We start from the raw sequence: 23,195 nt of genomic DNA, 5'->3' as shown, positions 1-23,195 counted from the left end.
GTTCATCTGATTCCCCACCTCTTCCCCTCTCATTACCCCCCACCCCTTCCATGTGGTGCGCTTTTGTCTTACGGACAGTGCTATTGGATGGGTGTGAAGTCATTACTAGTAATGTGGTTCAGCGTGGGCTGACTGTGTTTCAGCGTGGGGGACTGTGCTCATTATGTGATATCACTTCCATGGTGACTAAAATACACTTTAATTAAGTGAAATATGACAGTGAGACTGAATCAGTTTTAAAATACGATAAATAAGCCATTGTAAAACACGATGTCAGTTCGGGGAGGCCTTAAATTGGCATTTTGTAGTGATTATACGGTTCGTATAGACTGATAGAAAGGTCGTGAAAAAGCCAAAGTTGATGAATTGCACACCAGGAAAGGTGTTTGAAAAATGAAGTTGCCCATTCATGGCATTACTTATTTCTTGGAGTAATCCCTTTTGAATACCCCCCCCCCCCCCCCCTCATCCTTACTACAGTCCACTGTCGCCTTGCGGACACCTCGATAATACGGACAGCAGCTAAATCCCCGGCAAAAATAGAGTACAGCCGTTTAACTGAAATATATTCCCGCTTATACGGACTCTCGCTATTGAGGGCACTGACTTGCTGTCCCGAGGGTGTCCGCAATAAAGGGGGTTGAGTGTATTTTGATCAAGGTAACTTGTGTTCCTGACAAAATCTTTTCTTGCTAAAAGTATTTTGTTGCACCCGTTTGAAAATTTTTTTCTTTTTGCCTTCGCCTTTTAAATTTCAATTTTCAGCCTTGGCAGGGTGTCTTCTTGATTGCAAGAATTGATTTCACTTGCTACCAACAATGCATTAAAATTTTCTCAGATTCTTTTAACATTTTTCTCTGTTCTCAATTTTTTTCATTTCTTATCAGTTTGATAGCATATTTTTATTGTAAGGAAAACATACCTCTTGATCACTCTAAGGTTGGCTTGTAAATACACTTTTTTGTAGTTTTAGCGACCTAGGTTTTAGGAGGGAGAAGGGTTTGTTGGTATGTCAGTTAGACACTTAATGCTCAGCACACTGATACAGAGTGATCTTCGTTTGACCTTCGTTGTGTCTTTTATCTGTTTCTTTTTACGGCACGCTTGTTTTCTCGCCTATGGGCCACACATCGTTGTTTTGATCAATCAATTTCTAAAAACGCGGTCACGTTAAAGAGAAATACCGTTCGATTTCTAGAAAGTTATTAAGGACCAGATGAAAACCATATGAATGTTGTGCACTCTTTTTTTCATTTTATATTTTTCATTTCTTCTTTTTTTCTTTTCTTTTTTTTCTCAATTCTTCGCTAAACCATTTAACAACAAACAAAGTATGATGAGTTGAAGGTCAAACGACAGTTGATCCATTAACAGAAAAACAAAAACAAATGCAAAGGGAAAAAAATGAGAGTCATCGTATTCGTAGCTAGAAATTTACAGATAATTCAATATAAACAGCAGTCTGTAAACAGGTATGAAATAAAGTAAACAAAGAATATACGTTTAGTGGTGGATATGTTAATATTTCAAGTTAAATTACTATCACTTATTAAATAATTATTTAAAGAGGATGTTGATAAGAGGAAAGAAAAGGAAATAATTTTAGAATAAAAGAATTAAACAAGGTCTAGTTGCCAAATTGTTTCGTTGAATGGTGTCTTTAACTACAGCACAAGCGCGTATGTGCAACCACTTTCAGTTTGCCTGCACTCAAGTGCCAGACTTTTTTCACGAAAGAAAGGGGTGCAGCCTAGTGGTGAGGGTGCCGAACTTGTGATCCGGAGGCCAAGGTTTCAAGTCCCTCTCTCACCACAAACATTTGTTTCACAGTAGCCCTGTTTTCAAATTCAAGATCACTCTTTGTAAATCGCCGACTGGTTTGCCTCCTACCATTTGGGATTCTTGACCAATGTTATGTTCAATTTGTGTATTTATTAACCAACTAAGAACTTATGGTGTCCCTAATTAGCGCTACAGTGCGAAATGCATACATAAAGTCATTTTTACAATAACTGTCCAAATTCCCGCGCGCTGATTGGCTCATAGCTTTTGTCTATAAGAGTACACACGATAAAAATGACGTCAGATGTAACGCTCGCGCTGAAAATAAAGCCAATTCCGCTCGTACTTTTTCTCTTGTTATTGTAAAAAACAAATAGACGACACTTTTCTATGGTCTATATTCTTATAGACCATAGCATGACGCCATAAAATGTCCAAAACTTGCCAGTGAAACAAATTGCCTGCGGCTTGCGGTTCCACTTGAGTTTTGAACATATTTTGACGTCATTTTATGAGCTAGAAGTGTTTATATAATAAGCTGAATTCTACACGCATTTCGATTGGTTCTTACTTATAATCTATTGGAGGACAGTTCCGTGAGTAGAGCACTTTCTACCAAACTGGTTTCCGCACTGCCCCAATCGAGCGCAGTGTGAACAGATTTGAATGTAGTTGGTTATCATCAAAAGAAATTATTCATGGTGAGAATCATGCGAATGGGGTCACAACGTGCGCCAGTGGGAATGGTGTTGTGAGAGAAAGTACACAGAAAATGGTCACAAGCATTAATACCGTCTCTATAGACCGATTTTCAGTTGAGTGCCGAAAGTGACTGCGCGTTTACTTTGGTTCGCTTTCCTACGCTCTGTGATTGGTTAACAAAATTCGCGCCACTCAAGTTTTCAACCAATGAGAAACAAAACCCAAACCTATCACACCTTTGTCGTACGCGTTTTCCCGCGCTTATCACCAGTGACCTGTATTTGCTTCGAGTTCTGAATGGATCATTGCACTGTTTACGTCTGTTCTGATTGGCCAGAGTAATTACTTTGGTTTTGGTTTTTCGACGCCTAATTGAAAACCGCTCTAGTGGAATATTGTTGTATAATGACGGAACATTAAGTGTCACTAATAATAAGTGAGGGGGTAATTAGCGATTTCATGAACTAAAGGATGAACGTGATAGCGAACGAAATAAGATCATTCTGTGTTCAGTGGGATGGCTATAAAATGAACAATAGGGCGTACTGGATTAACGGGTTCATGTACTTTAGGTAGAATGGAAAATCGTCTTGGTTTTACATCAGTTTGTATAAGGTATTGTTTGGTTTTGTTGTGGAAAAGTTTGTTTTCCTTACGCATCCTGTAAACAGCCAATACTTGCTTCATCTAATCTTTTCGGGCTGTCCCTTTTTTTTTAGAAGCGTTTATGTAGAACTAAAGAGGCGTATATTTAAAGGAGGATCACTTAACAGCACAATGAAGAACGTTAATGAGGTATCTCTGTTTCTAGATGGCATTTTATTTGGCAACTTGATATATATACAAAATGCTTTTGTGCTCCTTGTTTCTGATAGTCAAAGCAAGACATCCCGGCTTTCTTTTTAAAGCGTTTACCGATAATTAAATCATCTAAAATCTCACCAATTTGTGTCCTTCATAAAATAAGACCTGCAATATTCGATATTTACAAAAAAAAAGATATCTTAGAAAAGAATTCCAAACAAAATCTTCAAATCTACTAACGACGAACCGAATATATCAAACAAATGCAACAATTCCGAAAGAACAACAAAAACCGAAGCTTAAATCAAACCTGACTTTTTATATGTACAATATACTTTAAAATTTATGCTTCTTGTATTTGATAAAACGAGGCTAAAAAAATAACCCCATCGACTACACTGAAAATCTACACTAATTTGTCCTCTTAATTAAATGAAAACTGTAAAATTCGATCTTTACAAACTCAACCGTGATCGAAATTTAACGTAAAAGTAGAATTCAATCCACGACGAACTGTCAGAAATTTTAAAAACGAGCAAACAGGCAAAGAAAAGCATGCTAACTTTTAATGATTTTAAAAGTTCTAACTAATTTAATGCCCTCAGTCCAAATGATTTAGTGTTCAAAATCCACTTTGGTTTACTGTTAAATGTACTGACGTCCTCTTTCCAAATTGCAATCTGACAGGCATTCCTCGGGTAAGATGAGGCACCTGCAGCTGATAAATAAAACACAAATTTTAGGATCAGTGTTATAATCTGTTTTTTTTTTTTTTTCAAACATACCTACACTCTTCTGCATAACTAACAAAATGGGAAGGCATAGTGGTTTAATAGGATTTAAGGGATCAGGTAGTTTTCTTACAAACAGTTGGTCTAACAACAACTGCACTAACGTATTGAGCTAGTCCTTAAGTCGACTTTCAGTTTTTTTAACAAAACAATAGTGATTCTTTTCGGTTCACATCAAGACGTGGAAGCCAGCTGACGGCCTATGAAAGATGAGAAATGAGCAGAAATGACGAGCAAAGTCAGCAACTGGACTGGAAAGTTTAAAGTTTATGTCCTAGGTCTCCCATACGCACTATTCAGCACAAATGGTCTGGAAAATAGCAGAAAGATCCTTGCAGTTAGCACGCAACTTAAGAAGTTGTGAAAAGAAAGCCTGAAATTTTTTCAGGCTTTCTTTTCGCAACAGCTTAAGTTGCGTACTCAATGCAAGGATCTTTCAGCTATTTTCATCTTTCTTCGCAGTTCGAACTGTATATGTTTCACATATTCACATTCACAAATGGTCTTGCAACTAAATCTGGAAAAGGCGTATTAGGAATATCCACTAATCGTGTTCTTTGTTTACTATTCCGTTGTTGGAATAAACTGAATCAGTATCTTATTCTGTTTATTTTTCTTTCAAAAGCAGGTCTAGAATGAATGGAACTGATTACAGTATTTAAAAAGAACTGTCTTATAACAATGTAACCTTTAGGTCTATTGCGACAATAAGCATTTCCAACAGAATGGAAAAATTTTCTAATTAAATGCTGCATTCAGCGCCCGTAATGATATGATTCAATGGTCAAACCAACCTTTACTTTCCAAAATCAAACGTCACGTTATCTCCAATCAGCATGAAAGGCGCCCAGTCCCTCACATAAGAATAGCCGTTATTTCTCATCCACGTCATGGCGTGGTGAAGAGATTCACTGGCACTTTCCCCACGAACAAGGTGCTCATAGAAACGACTCATTAATTTCTTTGTTGCTTCGTCTGGTAGGGGCCACAGGGCCGCTAACACTGAGCGTGCACCAGATCCTAAGAAAGCTCGAGCGATTCCAACAACTCCCTCAGCTCTAACCTGTCCTTGTGCACTGTGACAACAGCTGAGTACTACAAGTTTTGCACGCAGTTGAACTTGCGAAATGTCATTCATTGTCAAAAGGTAGTCTTTCTCGGTTGGAATTCCGTTAATGGGGTATTGAGGAGCAAGAGCAATTTCTCCTCTTTCTGCATCACCATGAGCAGCAAAATGAATCAGACTTACAGAGGGTATGCTCTGAAGAACCGCTTCCTTAGTTGCTTGCTTTCCTAACAAAGGCTTAACTCCGATCAGTTTTCCTATCATCTCCGCTTCCTCTTTTGCAGCGGGCAAACGACAAAGGACCCCAAGGCTTCCCTTGTAGGACACGTCCATTACGTCTGGTTCGCCCACTATCAGTGCTCCGGTCTGACTGTGATAATCTGCTGGGCTGTCCTGAATGAGCCCAAGAGTCGTTAGAGAAGGAGCAATTCGGATCCTGTAATCCTCCGATAAGTAACTTCCACTTTCATCCGTTAAAGCTGCAAATGGGACTTTGTACAAGGCGGGATCAGGAACAATGATGAGTTCAGGTTGGTCAAGAACGTCGGCCACAGGAGCGATGATCATTCTGTAACGCTCGGCTAGGGTGGGAAGGGGTTGTAGGTTTTCCTCTTCTTCTTCCTCTACTGGGCGGTAAACTGCCAACCTTCCTTCCTTGGCTGATTCAAGTGCTGAGTCGCTTTCTATCAGAGACGATAGTGATCGGTCTTCGCAGTGTTCTTGCGGGAGAACTTTAAATCTTCTAAAGCTTTCTTCACTGAAAACTTGAACAACATCTCTCATCATTGCCTTGGAAACAAAACATTCGTTGACGTCAATTCTACGAAAATGTATGGGTTTGTTCCCTTCAAGGACCCACAAGAACATATCTGGACCATAATGTGAAATGTATAGACAACTACAGTTACTTTGTTTCTTCAAGATCCTTTCAATATCAGCCCACGACGGCGGATCGGCTGATGTTTGTTTTTGAGCGGATTGTAGACCCGAGATCAAGTCTGCCAGAGCTCTGGCTCGTTCACGCTCTACAACACAAAGAGCCTCTTTCGTTTGTCGACTTATGCAAAACTCTGCAACGAGAAAACGATAATATAAGGTGTAGTGGTCTGAAATGGATACCTTGTAGTGGTCATTTTGTCCAAGAAAGCTTCGCCTTTTCTCCAACTTGTCAATGCCTGCAAGGAGATTCCAAACGAACTCGTGATCTAAGCGGTCTACGTTTTCTTCTAATATGGCGTTGGCTGCAAGCTCAAAGTGACACATAGCCTGTAGCTCGGCCTGTTTAACTACGTCACCGATCTTTCTGCTCATGGCAAGTGCTTTCTCGTAATACTCTTTAGCTTCAGAATGTTTACCAAGCCTACAACACACAGATCCCAGCTGTCCATAACACGCGGCTTCTCCGTGGTTGTCATTTATTGCTTTCATTAGCGCAAGTGCTTCCCTTTGATATTCTTCAGCTTTTCCATACTCACCGAGAGATTTATAAAACGATCCCAGGTAGTGAGAATAAATGGCGTCCGCTTGTTTGTCACCAATTTCTTTACCAACCTCAAGTTCTTTCCTAATTTGATATTCTTCAGCCTTTCCATGTTCACCGAGGGAACAATACAAAGCTCCCAGGGTCGCAAAACATACGGCTTCTACTCTTTTGTCGCCAATTTCTTTCGCTATCTCAAGTGTTTTCCTTACATATCCTTGACCTTTTTTATTTTCGCCGACGATAAGATGCATAGCTCCCATGTTTGCATAACACTCGGCTTCTCCGCTTTTGTCGCCAATTTCTTTTCTTATCGAAATTGCTTTCCTTAGATATTCTTCAGCCTTTCCATGCTCGAACAGGGAAGAATGGACATATCCAAGGCCTCGATAACACGTGGCTTCATTGCTTATGTCGCCTGTTTCTAACGCAATGCGCAGTGACTTCTTATAAAGCTCTTTTGCTTCGTTATATTTACTTTGAAGTGCACATAATTTTGCTAGGCGACAGGTTACCTTGCCTTCTTCGGTTCTTAAGCCGAGGCGACGATGAATATCCAGAAGTTTTGTAAGACATTCTTTCTCATTTGTGAGATCGTTTAGACAGCCATATGCTATACTCATAACAGTGTATATGCACATGTATACAGGGACAAAGTTTTCCTGGGCTATGTTGTTTAAGAGCATCAAAACTTCCTTGCTCAACTTAATAGATTGTAAAACTCGACTTGTGTTGAGAAGAAAACCGGCGACGAAGAGACCAATATTGAGGGTCCTGATACGTTCGTCTGTGTTGTCCATGAAGTCTAAACTAAACACCAGAGAAAGAACAGAAAAGCACAAGTAGTCTGGGATTGTTGTTGTTGTTGTTCTTGTTTTTTTTTCATACTGGCAAACGAAAGTTGAGGGGCAACCCTAATTTCTAAAAGCGACCATTAAGGACGTCAGTTTTAGGGCGCGTAGAATTCGTACTGGAGTACAAGTCAGTAGACTTGAAGCCTGTACTAGTCTGCCGCCTCTTTTCAGTTTTGCATTGTTCGCAGTGCAGCTCGAGTAGCGGTGGTTTCTTATTATTATCCTTTGCGTACAATTGGTCGCTAACGAACTGAGACAAAATTAGAAGGATTTGAATGAGTCATCGGGGCATAACAGAGCTAATATCTCGCCCCCAAATCGCAATAAGATGCTGTTTTTTGGCAATTAGGCATTTTTCATCAAACTCTTTCCGAGTATACTAATAAATCCCACAATTTCGTAAATTTAGTTTTAGTGACGTCATCCCTTTAGGACTATGGTGGCGAAAAAAAGTTCTTTTATTGGACGCACCAAGCACTAAGAACTCAAGACACAAAGCGCTTTAAAGTCGAAAAAGGAATACCCAAAACTGAAAAATAACGACTTGAAATTAGAAAAACTGACAACGCACCTCCCACAGGTTGGAAAACGAAGCATTGAAAACTCTAAAACAAAGAAATAGCACTAATCTGTGGAAATGCAGACCGCGGAACCGTGGAACCACGGAACCTACGGAACCAGCGGAATCTGTGGAACCTAGAGAAATGACTATTTTTTTGCAACTTACATACCAGGTATAAGATTACAGCTGATTTCATCACTGTGTATAGACCCGGATTTTTTTTACATGATTCGACAGCATGATTCGACGGTCATGATTCGACCGAGAGATTACCAAGCTCATCGATGAACTCGCAAGATCATGAAGGTTCTGCACGAAGACTTGACGTGGCGGGTGATTTATCACCGATATTTGTACGCGAGCTCGATCTGAAGGAAACAGTCAATGTTCTTTTTACGTGTACCGCGTTTGTTTCAAAAATCCGTAGATTGTATCGGCAACCTGGTGAGGTGAACCAAAAGAGAAGAAAAGGACGACAAAGAATCTTGTCTTGTAAGCTCGTGTTTGTCTTGTTTATGTTTGGTTTCTTGAACAATATCTTGAACAATATATGCTAGCATAAACGTTTCTATGCCTGGTATTGGAACAGATAGAGAAAACAAGGTTTTAGAGGCGATGATAAGGAGCAAGCCGGAACTCTATATAGATGAATACCAAGCCTGGTTTCACGCCGTAACAGGGACCCGGCTTAGCATTGCAACAATCTGTCGATCGATTCTGCGCCTTGGTTTTACGTACAAAAAGGCAAGTCTAACTCATTATTTTTCCTTTGTTTGAAGTCGAACAAAGTTTGCAATTACACCAGAGTAAATTCCTCAAAATTGCATCTCTTCTAGTATATGCTGATATATGAAATGGCTGGTTGCCAAACGTCCTAAGCTTATTGATCATGATTTGCTTTTCTGAAATAAAGCTGAGGGTGATTGCCAAATAGAGAAATGAATTCTGGAGGGCAACATGCTGTCGTTTTATGGCTGATATACCACGACAAATATTACTGTTCATCGACTTCAAATGAGTTAGACTTGCCTTTTTGTAAGCATAACCAAGGCGCAGAATCCATCGACACATTGCTGCAATGCTAAGCTGGGTCCCTGTAACGGCGTGAAACCAGTCTTGGTATTCATCTACATAGAGTTCCAGCCTTGCTCCTTATCATCGCCTCTAAAACTTTGCCTCTAAATCTGTTCCAATACCAGGCATAGAAACGTTAATGCTAGCATATATTTTTCAAGATATTGTTCAAGAAACCACAACATAAACAAAACAAACACTAGCTTACAAGATCAGATTCTTTGCCGTCCTTTTCTTCTCTTTTGGTTCACCTCGCGACGTTGCCGATACAATCTACGGATTTTGAAACAAAGGCAGTATCGAGCTCGCGTACAAATATTGGTGATAAATCACCCGCCACCTCAAGTCTTCGTGCAGAATCTTCATGATTTTGCGAGCTCATCTATGAGCTTAGTAGCCTCTCGGTCAATTCATGACCGTCGAATCGTGCTGTCGAATCATGTAAAAAAAATATAATAATAAAAAAAATCCGGGTCTATACACAGCAATAAAATTAGCTGTAACCTTATACCTTGTATGTAAGTTGCAAAAAAAAAAAAAAAAAAAAAAAAAAATAATAATAATAATAATAATAGTCATTTCTCTAGGTTCCGCAGGTTCCGCGAGTTCTGCAGGTTCCGCGGTTCCGCGGTCTGCAGTTCCTTAGATTAGTGCCACCCGCAAATTTGTCGACGTCCTATATAATAAGTAATAATGAGCACCAGATTAATTAATGTCTTCTTTCTATTAACGAATTAGAATGAAATACAGGTTACCGAACATATTATATCCTCTTTAAGTCGGTGGATTCTACTGTCATTCGCTAGAGAAGGATTTCTCGTATTCCAGATCTTCTCTTCAGTTCTTGATTTCAGAGCGCGTGTATAATTCCCGTGCCAGTCACTCAACAAAAAATAAACCTCTTTAAGTTGCTCTTTACGTACGCAAAGATTAACGCTAAGGTGTTATATACAAAAGGCATACAACAAAATAAACTTTGAAAATAGTTCTACTTACCACGATGCCTCTCACACCTCACAAATCGTCGCAATCGAGAATGAAGGGAATTCACACAGCAACGGAAAACGACGTTTTGTCAGAACAAGTTGACGATCGAAAACAAAAGCTTCAAAACTTTTAAAAGGAGCACATTAATCTCGAAAACGAAGCAGCTGAGACTCGAAAATGAAACGTTCATTGCTAATTCAGGTTTTTAAATACAGCTATTTCAATTAACGTTGTTGGATCAAAGCTTAAAGCTTAAAGACATCTGAAAGAGGCATCCGTTTGATATCCTTACATTTCTTTCGTACAAATGGCTCGCCATCGTATATCTTTACTGAACAGAAGAGGCATAGCTGATTTTGATGAACTTATCCATAAAAACATCCACAGAATCTTGAGGTCTTGTCTTATGGCTTTATACTTTTATCCGACAATGTTAATTGAAATAGCTGTATTAAATCAGATTTAGATGCACAAATTTAATATGAGGCCTAGGCCTAAATTCCTTTCTGAAAAAAAAAAATATATATATATTGGGTGGGGTGGTTTAACTTTGTAAGTATTTACGTAACGTTAACGATAGTATCTACTTGATAGCAGTAATTTATAGAAAATGATAGGATTATGGAGGTCGTCTGTTGTCACGTGACCTTTCAGGATTATTTTTAAAATCTAAAATCAAAATGAGAACACTTTTTATTACTTCCTGGAGGCGCTGTGAGGGATAAACGATAAAATTAAACGCCGAAACCTCGTGATTACCAGTTGTTTATTCCAAACACACCTTCAACACTTTTTCAATAGAAAGAGAGAGGTTCGCTAAGGAAAAAGAAAGCAGGAAAACTTATAAACATATAGCAAAAAAATTACATGAACCGGGAACGAATAGAAAAGTCTAAGCAGAATACATCTTACCGAGTGTTTGGTACTGGCAAGCGGCAAACACGTTGACAACTTGAACTGAAATTTAAGACATCAACTGAAGGAACTGAGAAAACTAACAACTAAATTCTTGCGCTTACATATATATTATATCTGTTCTAATTAGTCCCTTAGGGTCACGAAATAACGAAAAACTTTACGTGCAAGTGAAAACACGGCTGCGAAACAAACAAAGTTGTAAAAAAAATGTCAAGCAGTTTAAAATAACTGTCCGCAACAAGCTTCAACAAACTTTATACAATTTAGAATATTACTTACATAAAACTTTCAAATAACTTAAAATTTAAGGTGCTAAAAAATCAACGATTTTATAACGGACTCAGTACTAGTACAAAATATCATTTATTTTCAGAACTTAGGAAATTATTTTAAATTATTACAGTCAAATATGTATTAAGAGGACACCCTCCGGACCTTTCCTATAGTGTCCGCTTGATACAGGTTGTCAGCTGAAAACAGGTTTCCTTAGAATTCGTCTTTAAAGGGTCATATTATTATTCTTCAGTATTAAAAGGCCCTGAAAGTACCAAATACCATTCTTGTGACCGTATACGACTGTCCTTTGCTTTATTAGAAGATTTAAAGCGTAACAGTATCTATATTGGTTGAATTATGTAAAGGTTCACACAACTAAGACAAGAATAAAAATTCTACGCAAATACAATGGAATAAATGAAATGTCGCGTTTCTGTGGTTCGTGTAGTAGGCTGGCGAGAATATTTTGCATATGTAGACCGCAACAGAACACTCTATGAGAAAAAGGCAAAACAAAGCGTTAACTTGTGTCTTCTTCAGTTCTAAAGCCTTATTATTTGAACTAAGTCATTAACTTAACCGATAGCCAGTGAAAGGTCGTCCCTTCTATGATAGCGAGAATACTCACTCCAGTAGCATATCTGTCAATTTTAAAGCCTCATAGTCACATATTAAGGAGAGCTATTTTGCGCCTAGTTAGTTCATGCTCTTCACCCGAGTTGCTATCCAGGTGTACTTGCTCTGCTGGAGTTAATTCTACAAAGATGTGACAACTCTTTTGACGCCAAAGTTAAATGATCGAGCAAAAACATGCATCCTTTTTGCAGTGTCCGTTTAATACAAGTTTCTAACAATAGAAATCGGCACCATAAAGGTCAATTTTAAGGTCTCCGCGTCCGCTAAATAGAGGTGTCCGTTCAATACAGGTTCTTTCTACACTTAATGTGAGAGAGTTAGTGAATACACGCGTCAAGTAGAATTACACAAATGGCCTGAAAAGCAGCCGACACGGGAGTGTAAGTAATTTGACGAAAGGTGCAACATCAGGCGAATCAAATCTTGCGAATCTTGCGAATCAAATCTTGTTCAGTACCACGGAACCATTATTTTAGGTGAACAACTAAATAAGTTGTAGGTTTCAATGGCGCTGAATCGTAAATTTGTCAAACTTTGATCGGCGTTCGTGCAAAAGTTCTGCTAAATCCTAAAGATTTAAAACCGTACACCTATAAAAATCAATGACTGAACTGTCTTTTGTCAAGTATCAAAGGATTTGAGTTACAACCGGTAAGATTTTTTTCTCACTCAATTTGGATTATTTTATACTTTTGCGTGATAGAGAAACGTGTGTCTACATCATCCGAGCTTAGTTCGCTCACAAACGAGCAGAGATGAAAATAATTACTATGTTTTGACTGAGGAAGAATCATTATATACTAAAGAAAGATTCAAAGCTATGTAAATGTGTGTGTAGCGTGAAGCTGAAAAGTGTAAAATTTCGAGTTCCCTCGTGGTGACAACCAAGCTTGCCGTAGGATGACCATTTTTAAGGTGTTCTGCCGTTATAAGGAATATTTCAAAAAACTAACCTCATATCCTTCGCCTTACTTACCTAGCCCTTCAAATTGACAAAGTATGAGCGAAATCGATTTTTTGACCGTGGCCACGATTTCTTTGATTTTTAGCAGTACTGAAGCCCCTAGTGAACAGAAGGAAATAATTATAAATGGCTCAGTATTCACAGGAGAGTTTAAAGGGACACAGTCACCTGGTGCACATGCGCATTAGATACCATTTCTTAGCTGATTTCCATATCACACTTCATCGCACGTCTCGCACTGAGAAGCGCATCCTTTGAAAAATCTAAACAAATCTTGTCGAGTCGAAGTATTTGTCAGTCAAAATTGTTATAGTGATTATAGACCTAATGTCACATTAGAACACTCATTTCCTTGATACCATGGATAACTTACTGATGGACTTGTCCAGAGAAAGCCAAACGTCGACGAATACCTCTGAAGTCGAAGAATCATTTAATATCCGGTCGTGTGAAAAATTATTTTAGCTGTTTCTACGTTTCACAGTGTTTGTATGAGAAGCAAACTGAGTTCAAATATTACAGAATATGTCAATTTTAAAACGTAGCAAATCGACTGGGCTTAACTAGGGAATACCCCGCTGCAGTGTAGTGTAACTACTTTGTAGCGAAACGACCGGTAAGCTTTATTTCTGCTTTCAATCATATATTTTGCTTTTATAATTTCGTTTCTACAGCTTCTCCACTATCTTAATTTTAGGAACCAAACCCATGTCGTTGCAAGAACGCTTGCTCGACCCGTAGAAAACAAGGCTCTATTAAAGGTTGTCGACTGTGTACCGAAGCTTGTCTTCGTCTGAGCTCCAAACCAAGCAGCGATGACGCGAAGTTCGAATCGTTTACGAAGGTTCCCTCCGCACAAACCTTTCGCCAGGTTGAGAAAATGCGATTTTACAAATATATATCATGATGATTTGTTCTCCAATGTTTTTGATTGATTTTTCTTGTTATTTAAGTCGACCCAGGCGATTTCTTCCACCCAGTGCCTTCACGTTTCCCACCTCTTCTTTTCATGTTCCGTTGGAGACGCGATCCATACTGTTTTTAATCAAATATGATAAAATAATATCACAGGATGAGCAAAAGCATACCCAGAAACAGGTTTTCAGTAAAAGATTGAAAATCCAATGAAACACTGAGAAGATTGAAGCGGATTTCTGGATGTATTCGACGCGTACTTTTGATATGGTGTTGAGGTAGACGTTTTTCAAATTGACAAAACTAGTGTCCAGGTCAGCGCGGTCATGGGGAAAAGATAGGAGAATTTGTTCCATGATATTAGGGGTTAAAGGGGTAATAAAAGAAGGACTAGAGGGGAACTAAACCCATGTTCAGGGATCATACAGCTTCTTGGATTCCTGAAAAAAAGTGTGAACGTTGATCTGTAAACTAGTTTTTCCAACCTGGAAAAATGTATGAAAAAAAAGATAAAAGTCTGAAAAATGGTAAAAATGTCTTGAGATTTCAAAGTTAGCTGCAACAAGTGCTTAATTGCTAAATGAAATCTTTGTTATCCAGTCCAATCTCAAAATTGTTCATGTTCTGGGAGTGTAATTTGACTGATGACCGAATGGTCTGGTAAAAATAGAGAAAACGACCTTGAATTTGGCGTATATATAAATAGACGATATTGTACGGCGGCGCGAAGATATGAATTTATTTTCGAGTGTTTAAAACAATATTGTACTTGCTACACTCGTTGGCAACATTGTTTTTTACCACTCGAAAATAAAATTCATGCCTTCCCGCCGCCGTGACATACAGTATCCTCTATGTATGAACCCTGGATGTACAGCCTAGCGCATGTTTGATATTTGGGGCCCTCTTAAGTTTTTAAAAATGTGTATCTCAAATATTTCTGTAAAGGAGTCTTTTGTTGGCACAACGACAGGCTATTGTTGCAAACAACACTTGTGATACATCTCAACTTTGAAGGCGTCTGACTTGTTTTCTTGTCCTGTATTTCTAGTGGAAACTTCGGTCTTTGGTTAGATGAAGATCTGTACCACGGCAGCAGTCATCCCAGTTCATCCTACAGCAATGAACAGCTGTCCACACAAGAGGACTTCCTGTGCAGTGGACTGGAGGCATGGACGTTCATCTGATTCCCCACCTCCACCCCCTTATTACCCCCACCCCTCCCATATGGTTCACTTTTGTCTTACGGACAGTGCTATTGGATGGGTGTGAAGTCATTACTAGTAATGTGGTTCAGCGTGGGCTGACTGTGTTTCAGCGTGGGGGACTGTGCTCATTAAGTGATATCACTTCCATGGTGACTAAAATACACTTTAATTAAGACTGAATCAGTTTTAAAATACGATAAATAAGCCATTGTAAAACACGATGTCAGTTCGGGGAGGCCTTAAATTGGCATTTTGTAGTGATTATACGGTTCGTATAGACTGATGGAAAGGTCGTGAAGAAGCCAAAGTGGATGAATTGCACACCATGAAAGGTGTTTGAAAAATGAAGTTGCCCATTCATGGCATTACTTATTTCTTGGAGTAATCCCTTCAAACCCCCCACCCCCCCATCCCCTCCTCCTTACTATTACTTTAAGAGACAATTTGTGATCTACAGTAAGCGAGAAGCTTTCGAGAAACCAGTATTTTTCAAATTGTCTGCATCGAATACAATTAATATACGGACCAGATTGCTTGTAGCTTCATTTACGCTCTTGTGTGAAAACTACTGTGATGAGGGGGATTTAAAGGACAAACAACTCTCGCCTTGCGGACACCTCACTGTTATGGACACCTCGATAATACGGACAGCAGCTAAATCCCCGGCAAAAATAAATTACAGACGTTTGACTGAGATAAATTCCCACTATTAAGGACACTAACTTGCTGTCCCGAGGGTGTCCGCAATAAAGGAGGTTGAGTGTATTTTGATCTTGGTAACACGTGTTCTTGATGATATCTTCTCTTGCTAAAAGTTGTTTTGTTGCACCTATTTGAAACATTTTCTTTTTGCATTCGCCTTTTAAATTCCAAGTTCAATCTTGGCGGGGTGTCTTCTTGATTGCAAGATTTGATTTCACTTGCTACCAACAATGCATTTAAGTTTTCTCAGATTCTTTTAACATTTTTCCCTGTTCTCAATTTTTTTCATTTCTTATCAGTTTGATAGCATATTGTTATTGTAAGGAAAACATACCCCTTGACCACTGTAAGGTTGGCTTGTAAATACACTTTTTTGTAGTTTTAGTGTACCGAGGTTTTGGGAGGGAGAAGGGCTTGTTGGTACGTCATTTAGAAACTTAATGTTCAGCACACTGATACAGAGTGATCTTCGTTTGACCTTCGTTGTTTCTTTCATCTGTGACTATTTACGCCACGTTTGTTTTCTCCCCAATGGACCACACATCGTTGTTTTGACCAATCAAATTGCTGAAAACGCAGTCGCGTTAAAGAGAAATACCGTTCGATTTCTAGAAAGTTATTGAGCACCAGATGAAAACCATATGAATGTTGCGCACGGTTTTTCTTTCTTTCATTTTATATTTTTCTTCCTTTCTTTCTTTCTTTCTTTCTTTCTTTCTTTCTTTCTTTCTTTCTTTCTTTCTTTCTTTCTTTCTTTCTTTCTTTCTTTCTTTCTTTCTTTCTATCTTCTTTTCTTTCTTTTTTCTTTCAATTCTTCGCTAAACCATTAAACAACAAACGAAGTATGATGAGTCGAAGGTCAAACGACAGTCGCTCCATTAACAGAAAAACTAAAATAAATGCAAAGGGAAAAAATCAGAGAAATCGTACTCGTAGCTGGAAATTTACAGATAAACAGCAGTCTACAAATAGATATGATATAAGGTAAACAAAGAATATAAGTTTAGTTGTGAATATGTTAATATTTCAAGTTAAATTACTATCACTTATTAAATAATTATTTAAAGAGGATGTTGATAAGAGGAAAGAAAAGGAAACAATTTTAGAATAAAAGAATTGAACAAGGTGTAGTTGCCAAATTGTTTCGTTGAATGGTGTCTTTAACTACAGCACAAGCGCGTATGTGCAACCACTTTCAGTTCGCCTGCACTCAAGTGCCAGACTTTTTTCCCAGAGGAAAGAGGCGCGGCCTAGCCGTTAAGGCGCCGAACTTGGTAATTTGGAGGGCCCAATTTCAAGTCCTTCTCTGACCACTTGGATTTGTTTTACGGTAGCCCCGTTTTCAAATCCAAGACCAAGCTTTGTAAATAGCCAACTGACTCGCCTCCTTCCAGTTGGGATTCTTGACAAATGTTTTGTTCAATTTGTGTATTTATTTAACCATCTAAGAAGTTATGGTGTCCCCAATTAGCGCTATAGTGCTAAATACTTCGACACTTATACAAAGTCAAGTGACCTTAAGGATACTTATCACCATACTGGAAAGGGGCTTAAACCATAAGACCTTAAGCTCGATTACCAGTCCGGAGAGATCGCGGAAATCTTTTTTTTTTTTTTTTTTTTTTTTTTTAATAAATTTTTATTATGCATTATGTTACAATGTTACAAGTACTTACACTAATGACATTACTGTTACAATTACAACAGTTCACAACTCTACACCTGGACTACTTACGGTTACATTACGGCGCATTAAGCACAATTTACTACAAAATACATATAAACTTTTACATGTTCATTACTTCTGTACTTTATAATAAATGAACAAAGTATAATCTGACATATTCAAAGAATTCTTAATATATATATAAATTATGATAAATAAAGAAAGTATAATCTGACATATCCAAAGAATTATTATACATTATAGTATACTAGAATAGATAATTCCAAATGAGTCTTAATATACATTTTTACTTCTAAGATTTATTTTAACCTTTTTTTTGTCTAATTTCATATAATTTAATTCTGCTTATCTTTGGTGAACGAGAGAAATAACGAGCATAAAGAACAAAGTTAATTATACTGCTTATAGAAACAAGATATTCAGCAATATAAGGCTAACCGTAGATAGAAGAAAACGCGACATGATACTTAAACGTGGCTATGTAGCATTAAAGGAAAAATTGCCATTTTTTAAAGAACTCACTAGTTTTCTTTGTTTGTACTGCTATATATCTCTCCAGGTCAATTTTTTCCTGCACCAAGTCTCTGAAGTCCACGAAATGAAGTCTAGCTTCATTAATTGCACATTTGTACGTCACCGTTTTGTTGGTGCAGCCATCTAAATAACTGTCTTCGTTCGCGCGATTTGTTTAAACCTCTGACATTTAGAGTGCTGACTTTGAGATCCATCTATATTTAGGTTTTCAAGCAACATTTGATAATTTTATTCAAACCGTGGACTTGAAAACCTTGGCAGAAATAAATAAAGAACAAACGAAAAATTAAATATTTCTGGACGATTTCGTAGGTGAGACATGAACAAAGCAAACATGGTAGTGGAATATAATGTCGCGAAGAGGACGTATAAGAAAACGGTTAGACATTGATGAATCTTGAAATCTCCACATAAATACATACAGTAGCTGCTAGACCTAAACTTATCTATCGGCACACTTTCCTGGCTAGGACGGGGGCAAAAGTACCTGAAAGGACTTGACCATGACTTACTAGTTCAATTAAATTGTAGAGTTACCACGTTCCATAAGGCGACCGTAGATCGTAAAACGCTTTGTTTCAAGGCCTCGATAAACAACGCCATCAATTATAAGTTTCTCCACATTGAAGAAAGCAGTCTTCTGCTCACTCCTGGCTTTTTTTAGAACTGGTTGAAGGTCTTTCCTGATTTCATCAACCTCCGGAGGAAAGTCGTCAGCTACTCCGAACTTTGCGCCTTTTCGTAGATTCTTGATTTGGGACTTGATAAATTATTTATCTTGATAGAATGACACTTTCGCTATAATAGGTCTTGGGTAAGGTTTTTTGTCAGCGAGCGGCCTTGTTGGTATCCTGTGCACTCGTTCAAACTAGATTTCGCTCACATCTTCTTGACGAATCTTCATTTCTTTGTTTAAAAAAAGTCTGAGTGCTCTCTATATTGATATCGATATTGTTTCGGCGATTGTAGCATTCTTGTTTTATTTGGCGTCGCTCAAGCTCATTAAGCTTAGCAAGTTCTTTGTTTGCGTCCTGCAAGCTAGCGGTAGTCGACTCAAGCTGAACTTTTAACTCTTTCACTTCGTTCTGCGTAAATTCAAGGCTGTCTGTCATACTCTGTTTTTCTTCCTCCAGTTTCTTAATACTCGCTTTAAGGTGTTCAAACTCGGGTAGCATAAGGAGTACTTTGTCCAATTTTTCTTCGATATGTTTGAGTCTTTCGCTGCATGTGGTAGCGCCATCTTGTTGTTCTTCGTCGTCATTTTGCGGACTTCTTTGTTGCCTTTTTCTTTTCTTTGGGTTATCTTTTGTAGTGGGCGTATTTAGCTCTTCAACAGTCGCCTCAGAACTCATGGTTACGGATAGTTTGTCAACGCCAAGAACGATTTTAGGCAGGCATGGTCGGAGCGCAAAAATACACGTCCGCCATCTTCGCTACGTCCCAGTCTATCTCTCAGATCGCGGAAATCGAGGCTCAGTTTACGGATGGGAAAGCTGACTGCACCAGCCTTCTATGCGCAAAAGAAACCCTGATAACGACACCTTTTAAGGCCAGTCCCGTGACTGAGTAGAGCACTTTTTACCAAACTTGTTTTCGCACTGCCCCGATCGAGCGCAATGCGAACAGATTTAAATGTAGTAGTTATCATCAAGAAACATTATCGGCATGGTGAGAATCATGCGAATTAGAGGTCACAACGTGTGCCAGTGGGAATGGCACTGTGAGAGAAAGTACATAGAAAATGGTCACAAGCATTAATACCGTCATTATAGAGCAATTTTCAGTTGTGTCGACTGTGACTGCGTGTCTACTTTGGTTTTGCTTTTCGACGCTCTGTGATTGGTTAACAAGACTGGCGCCACTCAAGTTCTCAACCAATGAGAAACAAAACCAAAACTAATCACCCCTTTGTTGCACGCGTTTTCCCGCACTCAGCACTGGTGACCTGTGACCTGTATTTGCTTCGAGTTCTGATTGGTTCATTCCACTGCTTACGTCTACTGTGATTGGCCAGACCACTAAAGGATGAACGTGATAGCGAACGAAATAGGATCAGCGTTTAGTGGGATGGCTTTAAAATGAACAATAGGGCGTCCTGGATTAACGGGTTGATGTACATTAGGTAGAATGGAAAATCGTCTTGGATTTACATCAGTTTGTATAAGGTATTGTTTTGTTTGGTATTGGAAAAGTTTGTTTTTCTTACGCATTCTGTAAACAGCCAACATTTGCTTCATTTAACCTTTTCGGGCTGTCCCTTCTTTTTGAGAAGCGTTTATGTAGAACTAAATAGGCGTTTATTTAAAAGAGGAGCATTTAACGCCACAATGAAGAACGTTAATGAGGTATCTCTGTTTCTCGATGGCATTTTATTTAGCAACTTGACATATATACAAAATGCTTTTGTGCTCCTTGTTTCTGATAGTGGAGCAAGACATCCCTTCTTTTTAAAGCGTTTACCGAAAATTAAACCATCTAAAATCTCACTAATTTGTGTCCTTCACAAAATAAGACCTGCAATATTCGATATTTACAAAAAAAAAGATATCTTAAAAAAGAATTCTAAACGGAATCTTCAAATCTACTAACGACGAACCGAATATATCAAACAAATGCAACAATTCCGAAAGAGCAACAAAAACCAAAGCTTAAATCAAACCTGACTTTCTATATGTACAAGATACTTTTATGCTTCCTGTATTTGATAAAACGAGGCTAAAAAAATAACCCCATCGACTACACTGAAAATCTACACTAATTTGTCTTCTTAATGAAATGAAACCTGTAAAATTCGATATTTACAAAGTCAACCGTGATCGAAATTTAAAGTAAAAGTAGAATTGAATCCACGACGAACTATCGCAAATATTAAAAACGAGCAACAAAATTTCAAAATTTTCTAGCATCTTCTGTTTTCGCACGATTGACGATTAACAAACATATCCACTTGTGCAAGTTTAAAAATGCACTGCCTCTTCCTTTAATATTTATACCTTGTAAGATGTAAGAACCATAACCTCCACTGTGCGAATTTTGAGAACTCCTAATGCTAGCGGTACCAAATTAAAAACCCCATTCTTGATTCTTTAAAGGGTAGAACGATTACCCCTGTTGATATTTTATAGAGGGTCTGCCGCCCAGGATAATTTCTCCACGGTATCTCAGTCCCTTGGTTTAGGATTTGCATAAACTCATCTTGTGATAGTAAAAGAGTCTTTTTGAATCTAAAGAGACAGTTATCAATTTTGTACTGGCCAAGTTAAAGCTGCTTGTTGACTAGCTTTTGATGCAGGTCACTTTCCAAACAGACAACGAAAAGCACGCTAACTTTAATGATTTTAAAAGCAATAACTAAGTTAATGCATTCAGTCCAAGTGATTGAGTGTTCAAAATCCACTTTGGTTTACTGTTAAATGTTTTGACGTCCGCTTTCCAAGTTGCAATTTGGTAGGCATTCCTCGGGCAAGGTGAGGCACCTGCAACTGACAAACAAAAAACAAATTTTAGGTTCAGTGCTACATGTAAAATCTGCTTTTTTGACAATATACCTACACCCTTGTGCATAACTAACAAAATGGGAAGGCATAATGATTTAACAGGATTTAAGAGATCAGGTAGTTTACTTAACGGACAGTTGGTCTAACAACAACTGCACTAACTGTATTGAGCTAGTCCTTAAGTCGACTTTCAGTTTTTTAACAAAACAATAGTGATTCTTTTCGGTTCACATCAAGACGTGGAAGCCAGCTGACGGCCTATGAAGGATGAGAAATGAGCAGATATGAAGAGCAAAGTCAGCAACTGGACTGGAAAGTTTAAAGTTTATGTCCTGGGTCTCCCATACTCATTATGCAGTACAAATGGTCTTGAAAATAGAAGAAAGATCCTCGCAGTTAGTACGCAGCTTAAGCAGTTGCGTACTAACTGCGAGGATCTTTCTTATATTTTCATCTTTTATCCGCAGTTCGAATATATGTTTCATATATCCACATTCACAAATGGTCCTGCAACTAAATCTGGAAAAGGCGTATTAGGAATATCCACTAATCGTGTTCTTTGTTTCCGATTCCGTTGTTGGAATAAACTGAATCAGCATGTAATTCTGTTTATTTTTCTTTCAAAAGCAGGTCTAGAATGAATGGAACTGATTGCGGTATTTTAAAAGAATTGTCTTATAACAATGTCGGTGTGCGACAAATGCAGACTGCAGACTTGCAGACTTGCAGACTTGCAGACTCAACATACTGGCCTTTCCCAATTCATTTTAAAAATAGTATTGTGTAACCTCCGTCATTCCATATCATGCGCTGTCCGCTTGGTACGCTTTGATACTTGGCTACTTTCACGGTTGTCCTTCAGGCCCCAGTTGTTCAAAGGCCGGATAACTTTATCCAGTGGATAAGTCACTATCCGACAGTTTCAATCTGTGCAAAGATTTTCATGTACAAGCGAATATGAACACTCTAACCACAGCTTAGTTTGGGAGTGTACAAAAACCTTGGACAACATTTAACGTGAAGTATTTTTTAGACCCTGAAAAGTGCCTTATCCACCGGATAAAGTTATCCGGCCTTTGAACAACTGGGGCCAGGAATTAAATTGGTACGTGCGCCAGTTTTGAGAAAACGTTGTCAAACTATTTAGCAAACAGCATAATAAGGGCTAAGTTCTGGAAAAAAAATACAATTTTAGTCATTATTTTACATTCTAAAACATCAGGATCGGGTAAACGCTTCGACGAACGAGGCCTGTTGGATTGAATTTATCGGCTATCGAACGCCTGGCAAGAACGAAATAGATGCACACAGCGTTATTCAAAAGACATTAATAAGGCTTTTCCGATATTTTGATTGGTTATCGAGATATCCATGTTCAAAGTTAGAATAAAAGAAATGATTTAGAAATACATGAAACAAGAAATATGAGTGATAGGAACCGACGTTTCGGTGCATCTTGCGCCATTATCAAGGTTACATAATTAATGATAAAAAGCGGTTTGTAAAAAGGTTAAGTTGAAGCGCATTTGCATAACATAGCGGCAAGCTAATTACTTAAATACTTTAGCACGAAGAGAATCGGACTGCACATTTGACTGCCTTGTTAATGAAATGTTGTATATTCAAGAGCTTTTAAAAACCAACATTGAATGTGCAGTCCGATTCTCTTCGTGCTAATTAAAAGTATTTAAGTAATTAGCTTGCCGCTATGTTATGCAAATTCGCTTCAACTTAGCCTTTTTACAAACCGCTTTTT

General features: G+C 38.3%; 2 protein-coding genes across 43 annotated transcripts in view; one reads left to right on the top strand and one right to left on the bottom strand.

Moving 5' to 3' along the window:
- LOC146459763 (oxidation resistance protein 1-like) overlaps positions 1-15,117 on the top strand; it is a 354,795-nt gene extending 339,678 nt beyond the window's left edge. The window contains exon 17 of the mRNA XM_085089004.1: positions 14,863-15,117. Coding sequence (XP_084945130.1) covers positions 14,863-14,998 — 136 coding nt within the window. The 3' untranslated portion in view covers positions 14,999-15,117. The remainder of the gene's footprint in view (positions 1-14,862) is intronic.
- The window catches only part of LOC146459758 (cubilin-like), a 407,624-nt gene that overhangs the window by 285,147 nt on the left and 99,282 nt on the right, over positions 1-23,195 (bottom strand). The window lies entirely within an intron of this gene.

The sequence above is a fragment of the Pavona decussata genome, unplaced genomic scaffold (assembly GCF_977016875.1).
Source record: "Pavona decussata unplaced genomic scaffold, jaPavDecu1.1 SCAFFOLD_217, whole genome shotgun sequence".
NCBI classification, from domain to species: domain Eukaryota; kingdom Metazoa; phylum Cnidaria; class Anthozoa; order Scleractinia; family Agariciidae; genus Pavona; species Pavona decussata.
Note: the sequence above shows the minus strand (reverse complement) of the source record. Positions and strands in the feature narration are given on the sequence as shown.